We start from the raw sequence: 10492 nt of genomic DNA, 5'->3' as shown, positions 1-10492 counted from the left end.
TGCATGCGGCCGAGCATTGTCCTGCAAAATGATGGGTGGGTTCTGCAGAAAGTATCACCGCTTCTTTCTCAAAGCTGGTCACAGGTTGTGTTCCAAAAATGAACAGTAATACTGCACATTGACAGTCTGCTGTCGGGGAACGGTATGCGTTAGGATAACACCATCAGTCGTACACGAGAACCACCATAACTTTCACATTGCTGGGGTTCTGAAGAACTTTTGATTTTCGTGGTGACCCACAATGACACCATTCATTCAATTGGTGTTTCATTTGTGGCTCATACGATTTAGCCCATGTCTCATCCAGTGTAATGATATGGCATAAGAAAGCCTCTCCTTCGTGCTCAAAGCGCTCCAAGTGGTTACGAGCAGTGTCGTATCATAGCCATTTGTGCATTTCCATCAAATTATGTGGAACCCATCATGATGCAGTTTTTCTCATGCCCAGGCGTTCCTTCAGAATCTGAAGCACAGTCGTATGTGCTAATCCTTTATCTCAGGCCAGCTCACGAATTGTATGGCATCGATTACTCTCCAGTAATGCAGAAAGAGCGTACACTTCTTCACTGACACTAGGACGATCTGGCCGACACATGTTTGCCACATTTTCGCATCCCTCATTGGAGGCTTTTACCCACCTTGCCACTGTTCTGTAAGGCAATGCAGATTCCCCGCAAGCCTGTTGAAGACCTTGATGACGCTGTCGTGCTGTACCGCCTCTGGCACATTCAATCTTTATCCAACTCTGTTGTTCCTGTTTCGAAAACATCGTGACAACACTACATTAGACCGCCAGCTAACACGAGGCTCTGTTCTTCTTGTTACTGCGCGTACGCATGATATAGGAAGGGAGAGTCCATTTGCTCTGAGGTAAGGTAGGTATGTAATTAACGTGTGGTATAAGCGACATTATTTGGTTCCGTTGCATGGCATCTCTACAGCAGTGTTGCCACTATTACAGTTCCAACCCTTGTATTACTGAGTGTCATTGTGAGGAACACGGCTTTGTGTCCAGGAGAACATCTGCCTTCTGGTGTGGAAGAATGAAAATATGATGCCGTGTGTGTCAAGAATGAAGAATCAGTTAGTGCTTTGTTAAAGAAAAACTTTATATAGAGTCTGGTAATGACATGGACATGGAGAATGAAAGAGAAACTGCGAGTGAAGAATTGAGCAATGAAATGTCTGAAAGTGGGAGCAAGAATGGAACAAGTGCTATGCTTACTTATTTGTGGGAAGAAGTGACAATGTGCGACAAGAAACCCAAGGCATACAATTTACTAAAAATGTAGGGCAACAATTTAACCTATCAGATGCAGATTATTTTAATTTATTTTTCACTGATGAACTATTGAATAACGCTGTTATAGAGACAAACAGGTATGTGAGACACAAAATTTCGGAACTTCACCTTAGCTCGAGGTCCATTTGGAGTAGCTGGTCTGATGTGTCAGTTCCTGAAATGAAGGCCTTTTTGCGTATAATTATAAATATGGTCCTAATGCCATTACCCAACATAAAAGACTATTGCTCTAGTGAGTGGGCACAACACAAATACCATTTTTTGATGATGTAATGTCTAGAGTTGGCTCTTTGCAGATATTTTGGTTGAGTCATGTGGGAAATGAAACACCGAAGAAAGCAATCAGGCCATCAAAAGAACAAGGAAAATACACAGAGTGACAGAATATACAGAGAAACAGTTTCAGAAATATTATGTGGAGGTAAAAACGCTGAAATAGATAAATCAACAGTTTGGTTCAAGGGCAAAATAATTTTTGAAAGTTATAATCAAGAAAACCTATAAAGTGGGGCCTCGGATTATTTGTATAGCTGACGGTGACACTGGTTATGTTCATAGTATAATTCCAAATTACAGAAAAGTTACAGGTGGCATGTGTAACTTGCCCTACACAGAAAAACCGTTCATTTCTAGAACACTTCTTTCCTTGATGGACAGACTAGAACTCAGTGTGTCTGGTGTTGAAGGCTACCGCATTTGCACTGGCAAATGTACTAGTGTTCAGTTGGCCCAAGAACTGGACAAATGAGAATTCCACACAACAGGCACTATTATTGCTGGTAGAGTTGGCAGTCCAAAACCCATGATGAAGGGTGCCATGAAGCAAATGAAGAGTGGGGACACTTTTGCCCACAGAGGAGGGAATGTCCTGCTAACGGCCTGGAAAGACGAGGGTGGTTCTCATGTCTACATATCATGACACATCAATGGAAAAAATAGTGACCATTCAGAAAGGGGAGCAGCAGAAAGAAATTCAAAAGCCAATGTGTACTCGACTATAGAAAGCATATGGGTGGTGTGTATCGCAGTGATCATTACTGTGCAACATATGCTTTCTTTTGTAAATCTCTGAAGTGGGGAAGAAAACTCTTTTCTGGTGGAAGTGTGCTTTGTAAATTCAAACATATTTTGTGCATAAGGTCTAAAAGTTTGTGGTGATGATATATTGCTAAAAGTATTATGTTTTTGGGCATTATCCCATCGTCTTGTTTATTTAAAAAAAAAAACGTCCTGTTTTCTTTTCTAAACATCGTTTTGGGGACTGGATTCTGTCCCCGTCCTCAGGTAAAACCTACTCAGTGGAGTCCAATAGACAGCTAGCCCATATCTCCTGACGCCTGTGCCAGTTTCAGAAGGGGTATGTAAACCAAACACACAGCAGCAGACATAAGGCACTCATGGGAGTGAAACAAGTGGCACATGTCAAGTGTTGACGAGCTCGTGTTGAAAATCTTGTAGGCGATGTGTGCAACCCAAGAAGGGGTCACATCCTGGGTCAGCGGAGAGAGAAGAGAAAGAGAAAGTAAATACAGCGCCTCACATCCTCTACCACTATGAAAAAAAGAAACAAAGACTGCATTGTAAGGTTGAGGGAGCCAGAAAAGAAATATAAAGATCTGTATAAATCAACTACATGTGCCCTGGGGAATGTTTCAAAAGATATCACACTCGCAAGAACTTCAACAAGTTTTAATGTAGGTCCCATAGTTTATTGTGTTTATGTTGTCTTGCATTGTGCCCTTGTTGCGCCAATTTTTTTAGCAAAAGAGCTTGCATAGTGGCTCTGAGGGCATTTAAAATCCCTTGATGACCTGGTTGCAAAATTTTTCCAAAGTCAACCACCATAAAGTGTTAAGAGACTAGAGATCTTAACTCTTCCATGTGAATATAGGTATATTTCCTTTTATAAACTTTATTACAAATAACGAATGTTTTCAGACCATTGCAGATGTACATAAGCAATATATTCATAAACTAAGTGCTAACCTCTCATGCTCTCAGAAAAGGACATTTTATGCTGGGATGAAAATTTTTAATAATGTGCCATCTGCTCTCAAATGAAGAAACATGAATTAAAATAGCACTGAAATGATACTTAAACACACACTCATTCTATTCTGCTGGGGAACACTTATTGCTTAAAAAATTACTTGTCCATTTATAATTGTGTAAATGACATTAGTTGACAGTTTGGGGTATATATGTGGATGTACTTTTGAATAGCCCTGTGTTTTCTTATGTGAAAGCTTCAGTTGTACTGTGTGCATATTTTTGTATATGTGTGAGATTCCACATCCTGTAGTCATTAACTTTTGACCCAAGGAATGCAATGTAATATAATGTGATGTAATTATGGCCTGAGTAGAAAGCCTGACTGCAAGCAAACAAAAACCTTGACTGATTTCAGATGAAGACGACTTTGATAGAAACCTGGCTGCTGCAAACCTGGAGATGTTAGTTGCCAATGCAGGCAGTGACAACCCTGCTGTTCAGCTGAATGCCGTCCAGTCTGCTCGGAAGCTCCTATCCTCAGACCGCAATCCTCCAATTGATGCCCTTATTGAAAGTGATATACTTCCAATATTGGTTCGCTGCCTTGAGTGCCATGACAAGTGAGTTGTACCCTGACAGCATTGGTATAAGTCTATGAAATCTCAAACAGCTCAATGGAAGTTGATTCTGTGTGTGTTGTTACAGTCCGTCTCTCCAGTTTGAAGCAGCGTGGGCACTGACAAACATTGCAAGTGGAACATCTGCACAGACACAGGCAGTAGTAGCTGCTGGAGCAGTGCCCCTTTTTCTTTCTCTGCTCCTATCATCCCACCAGAATGTATGCGAGCAGGCCGTCTGGGCACTAGGTATGTTAATATTGATAAAGTATGAAGTTTGAGTGTGTTCTTTGTCCTGACATGTGCTTAATGTATCCTTTGTATCATGTGTAATGGCTTCGTCATTTGTAAAAGTTTTCACTTTCCATTGGAGGAACTTCAGAATTATCCATTAATCTTCCTGTGGCTTTGAATGCAGGATGAATGATATGCTGCCAAAAGTCATGGAATAGCAGTATGTAAAATTATTTTTAAGTGGCGCCACCGTCCCTTGACGCTTGGAATGCCCAGAGCAGTATCAGTTGTGAGGTGTTCTCTCATGAGTCAGATTGGACACCAGCCAGCTTGCTCATGGCAAGCTGACATGAATTATCAGAGTTCGAACGGGGCATGATAGTGGGTGCCAGGCGGATGGGTCATTCCATTTGCGAAGTTGTGCGCTCATTCAACATTCCTCAATCCACGGTGTCACATGTGTACCGGGAATACCTTGTGGAAGGCATTTCCACCCACCATGGACAGCGCAGTGGCCGACCACGGGTGCTTAATGATCGTGACCAGAGGTGTCTAGCTAGAATTGCCCGTGGTAACAGACAAGCGACACTGGCTGAAATCACATCCACATTCAATGCAGGAGGTACCACACGCATATGCAGCAGGTCAGTGCAGCGTTTTTTAGCTTCCATGGGATATGGGAGCAGAAGACCAACCAGAGTGCCTCTGTTAACACCACGACACTGGACACAGCAGCTCACCTGGGCTTGTGGCATCGCTAATTGTACCCTGGAGGATTGGCAACGTGACGTCCAATGAGTCACGGTACCAGTTGTTTTGGGCGAATGGTAGGGTTCGGGTGTGGTGCAGACCCCATGAGGCCATGGACCCCAGTTGTCAACAAGGCACCATGCAGGCTGGTGGTGGTTCCATACTGGTGTGGGGTGTGTTCATGTGGCATGAGTTGGGTCTGCTCGTCCACCTAAACACGTCACTGACTGGTGACCACTACGTTACACTGCTTGGTGACCATTGCAGCCCTTCATGGACTTCATGTACCCCCACAATGATGGGATATTCCAGCAGGACAGTGCACTGTGTCATCGGGCCAGAGTTGTCCAGAATTGGTTCGAGGAGCATTCTGGAGAGTTCCGACGAATGGTGTGGCCACCATGTTTGCCCGATATGAACCCAATCGAGCATTTATGGGACGTGGTGGAGAGGTCCATTTGCACCCAAAATCCTACACCTACAAATACCAAGGAGCTGTGGGCAGCTATCCAGACGGCATGGCTCAACATCTCTCCAGAGGTCTTCCGTCCACTTGTGGAATCGATGCCATGTCGAGTTGCTGCACTTCACTGGGCTAGAGGGGGTCGTACACGATACTAGGTACCTATCCCATGACTTTTGGCACTTCAGTGTATGTTACAATACAATAGACTTGTAGTTGCTTTTGTGATGATGAAGTTTGAGATTTTGATGGAAAGTCACCATGTGTTACTCTAATTGGTATTGACTTGGATGGGGGGGAGGGGGTACTTCCAGTCACTTCAAGTTCCCCAGTCACTGCTAAGTCAGTTGTGTGGTGATGGTCTTGCTGGGGCCCATCAGGGAGCCCTGACTTTAACACTAGCCAGAACCATTTTGGTTGAGAACCTTGTGATGTCTATAGGTTCTAACCACGCAGAGCCAAAAATCTCTATTCTGTGCTCACCCGGAGTGGGTCATTGACAGTATGTGACAGTGTAACACCTTACAGTGTTACGTACCAGAGAACAGTGCTCTTCATAGGTTCAGTTTGTCACCTTTTTCTTGCTTTGTACACTCTTTGACACCAAAGATGTAGGCAGTATATTCCTCTGAACTGTCAGTGGACTTCTATCAGACTAACTACGTTAACTTACGGAGCTGAACCCTTCTTGAGAAGCTACCAGTTGTGCAGCTACTCAAGAAATACCCAGCATAATATAGAACCTTAAAGTTTGTTAGCGTGTTTGCAAGAGCCCTCCACTGCTCCTTATCCCGAGCCAGAACAATCCAGTCTATACCAGCCCATCCTATCTCTCTAAGATACAATTTTAATGTTATTCGCCCACCTATGCCTTGCTCTTCCTAGTGGCCTCTTACAGAACCATAGGCAAAATTATAGTCTTGTATACTAACTTTATGTTTTTAGACAGCAGACTAGAAGACAAAAGGTTCTGGGCTGAATGGTAGCAAGTATTACCAGAATTCGATTGCCTCTTAATTTTCTCATGAATCAAATGTTGATTTATTACTGTTGTTCCCAAATATTTGAACTGTGCCACATTTTTTAAGGATCTGTTAAATATCTTTATGTCATGATTTTGCTCTGCATTCAGTTTTCTCTGCGTCCTCTTAAATTCATTTATTCCACTATACAGTTCTCTAATGTTCTTGTTCTTACTGTTTGTTGCAAGCTCACTAACCACCCCCCACCCCCACCCCACAGATATTCCTTCTATTTATTCCTGAAATGCCTGCTGTTTTCATGTTTTGTATTCCTCAGATTATTCCCATTTATTTTACTTGGATTCTGTAACCACTGCAATGTCATTTGTTTTCTTTGGTCTAATAATTTTGAGCATCCTTCATCGAACCATGGCTTATGTTTCTTCAGTTCATAATAACCTAGACTCTCCTTGGCAGAAAGTTTGATATTTTCTCTAATATTTTCCAAGTTTTCCAATGCCGCAAACCTATTTGAGATTTCAACACGATACTGCTCTTTACTCTCTACCGCATTTAATTGAGAATGAACCTCTCCATATGAACTCTGTGTGTTGTTTGTTTGCTCACTGCCAGTCTTTCCCTAAGCTTTGCCACCACCAGGTAGTGGTCAGTATCACAATCTGCTGCCCTGAATGATCGGCCATCAGGTATACTTGAATGCTGTCTCCTATCTGTCAAAATACGGTCGATTTGATTGTGTATCTTCCCATCAGGAGAAGTCCAAGTAAATTTATAAATGTTACAATGTGGAAACATTGTACTTTTGTCAGTCAGATTTTTGGATTTGGGGAACTTGACTACCCTAACTGCATTATAACTTCTAATTTTGTGCAAACCCTTGTTCCGTTTACAAACTGCTTATTCCCAGTTGTTGGCAATCGCAAGAGATATTCTCTTCACATTCCAGAAAATAGTACCCTTAATATTGATTTTGTGTTTCCTGCAGGGCATCCCAGAATAATACAAAGGAGCCCAGCTTTTATTCTGCCAGGCTGTCTTCAAAAACAACAAAAACAGTCTAAATATTGGGGCATTGTTAGACAGACAGACAGACACCTAAAAGTTAAAAAAGATGTTCTGGGAAGAATTAATCACCAACTTTCATTTGATACTACACAGATGTCACAGGAAATGGAAGAATCAAGGGGGATATGCAGACACACTGACAGCAGGGTGATCTCATAAGCCTCCTATTTCAGAATAAGGAAAGTGGTCTAAAAAGAGGTGCTCCCCTGATAATTGCTTTTTATTAGTTGAAGCATCTTGGGCTGTTGAAAGAAATATATTAAGTTGTTATTGGTTTATATTTATTAANCAAGTATACTTGAATGCTGTCTCCTGTCTATCAAAATACGGTCAATTTGATGGTGTATCTTCCCATCAGGAGATGTCCAAATAAATTTATAAATGTTACAATGTGGAAACATTGTACTTTTGTCAGTCAGATTTTTGGATTTGGGGAACTTTACTACCCTAACTGCATTATAACTTCTAATTTTGTGCAAACCCTTGTTCCGTTTACAAACTGCTTATTCCCAATTGTTGGCTTGAAACTTCTATCAGACTACTTGGCAATAATCCCAAGAGATATTCTCTTCACATTCCAGTCTCAGCTGCCAGTGTCTTACAACAGTGCCTCACAACAGCTGAGCCCTAGCACTCACTCACCAACCAACTCTTCTCCACTAACTAACTCCCAGGCTGGCAGCCACCTGACACCAATCTCCTCCTCTTCTTACTGCCATCTCAAGGCTCAAGGCTCAAGACTCAAGACTCAAGACTGTCTTATGTAGCCTTGGCATGGACCACGCAGAAAACACCTCTTCCAACACTTACTTCATTGTTCCATACACAACCATTACATAGAAATGGCTGTTTCTCTGGCTCCTTAGTTTTTCTTCAATCAAATGTGGCACAGTATAATGTTTTGCAGCTGTATGTGAATTAAAGTGAATGTATGTTCTGGTCTAGTTCTATAACACTAGGATTTTACTGGAACTGTCAGAAGATCTACTGACATTTTTGAATGCTGATAAACTTTTATAATACTATTTGTTTCTTCAAAATAAATTTTTAGGAATGTGTCTTTCATTTGTAATGACTCAGCATTTAATTTATCTGGAATACTTTCTCAACTCTGTTATACCTAATCCGGTGGATTTTTGTAGCATGAAGTGAACTCATGTGAATGGATGTTTGGGTCTAGTGGTATAACAGTAGGATTTTTTGGGTATGTCAGAAGATCTACTGGCATCTTTTAATACTGATAAATGCCTCAGCATTTTATTCATCTTGCAGGCTTTCTCAGCTCTCTTATACCTTATCCAGTGTTTTTCTTTGTAACATGATTTTATGATGTTCCAGGGAACATAATTGGAGATGGCCCACAGCTTCGGGACTATGTAATTAGTCTGGGTGTAGTCCACCCTTTGCTCACCTTTATCAAGCCCGAGATCCCAATCAGCTTCCTGCGGAATGTGACATGGGTGATTGTGAACCTTTGTCGAAACAAAGACCCACCTCCACCTGAGCAGACTATTAAGGACATCCTACCAGCTCTGAACTTACTGATCCATCACACCGATATTAATGTGAGTTTTTGGGGCCCAGCAGCATTCCTGCTCTGTAGGTGACATGTTTTTTTTTTATAGCAACTGTGAGATAGGCTCCTGATAGTATATGCACATTCTCATCAGTTAGGTTGTGTTTCTGGTAGACATTTGCAGTCAGTGCTTGTATTGCACTGTTTCCTTGGGCACTGTTGACATTCTGATTGTGGATCTTCAGTTCCCACTTCGGAATATTTATATTGCTGTTATGTGCAAATACAAATTGTCAATTTTTATGCTAACTTTACCATGACAAATTGCAACTGTGTTGGTTGTTCAGTAAAGTTTATGGATACACACCAGAGGCCTGGGGTTAAGTTCCCAGGAAAGGTTGTGTCCAGAACACACCTTAGGTTTGAAACCCAGTTTTCTCATCCCACAGTAGAAACATTTGAAATTCTTGCTTTTTGAGTCAGTTACTTGAGATGGAAGAAGTGCATGTGTTTTGGACATGCAGCAAGCTCCTATCAGACAGAAGAAGTGGCAGTAAGTTAGAGATTTGTGGTGTCATTTTCACATGGTACCAGAATGAATGTACAAGTTTAGAGCACTCCAGGTTGTTATCTTGAGGTTTGATTTTTAAATGGATGGAAATGTTTGCCACTTCCATTCTGAGTATGAGTATGAGGCGTGAGCCATAGAAACTGGCCCTTGCACTGTGACCTTCAATGATCTATTGTGCTTCCCCTTTGGATTAACCCTTTATTAATCCTACACTTTGAATGAAATGTAGGACTTTATTTATGGGGGCGTCATAAAAATCACTTAGTTCCATGAAGAATTGACCCAGATGGCGATATCTTAGATAAGCTACAGCCTCACAATCACATAAGATGTGTGTGGCTGATTCATCTTCTTTCACGAGTTGGGTCATATATCAGCCCATTTGGAAAGGTGCCCTTTTAGGTGGCAGTGTCCAGTAAGTAATCCTACCGCCCATCTGAGTTGATCTCTCTTTAATTTTAACAGGTCCATTGTTCTTTTGGCAGAGCATCCTGATATAAATCATTTTGCCTGTTTGAGTCCAGTTGTGGGTTTGCAGTGTTTTTGGGGATTTCTGTTAGTCCAGTCCCTGATTGCTTTCTTGGCAACTCCAATTGAGATGCTGCAAGCTAGTTCAGGTCCTATGAATGGCTGTTTAAATCCTGTTCCTGCCAGCTGATCTGCGGTTTCTTTCCCAGCAATACTCTCCTACTGAGATGCTGCAAGCTGGTTCCGGTCCTGTTCTTGCCAGCCGATCTGCGGTTTCATTCCCTGCAGTACTCCTACTGAGATGCCGCAAGCTGGTTCAGATCCTTTTCTTGCCAGCTGATCTGCGGTTTCATTCCCAGCAATACTCTCCTACTGAGATGCCGCAAGCTGGTTCAGATCCTGTTCTTGCCAGCTGATCTGCGGTTTCATTCCCAGCAGTACTCTCCTACTACTGAGATGCCGCAAGCTGGTTCAGGTCCTATGAACGGCTGTTCAGATCCTGTTCTTGCCAGCTGATCTGCGGTTTCTTT

General features: G+C 42.1%; 1 protein-coding gene across 1 annotated transcript in view; it reads left to right on the top strand.

The window, feature by feature from the left end:
• Positions 1-10492, top strand: part of LOC111862150 (importin subunit alpha-3) — a 62714-nt gene that overhangs the window by 18965 nt on the left and 33257 nt on the right. The window contains exons 3-5 of the mRNA XM_023847330.2: positions 3711-3915; positions 4001-4161; positions 8746-8972. Coding sequence (XP_023703098.1) covers positions 3711-3915; positions 4001-4161; positions 8746-8972 — 593 coding nt within the window. The remainder of the gene's footprint in view (positions 1-3710; positions 3916-4000; positions 4162-8745; positions 8973-10492) is intronic.

The sequence above is a fragment of the Cryptotermes secundus genome, unplaced genomic scaffold, assembly GCF_002891405.2.
Source record: "Cryptotermes secundus unplaced genomic scaffold, Csec_1.0 scaffold799, whole genome shotgun sequence".
Lineage (NCBI taxonomy): Eukaryota > Metazoa > Arthropoda > Insecta > Blattodea > Kalotermitidae > Cryptotermes > Cryptotermes secundus.
The sequence above is the reverse complement of the archived record's forward strand: the minus strand, read 5'-3'. Positions and strand labels throughout refer to the sequence as shown.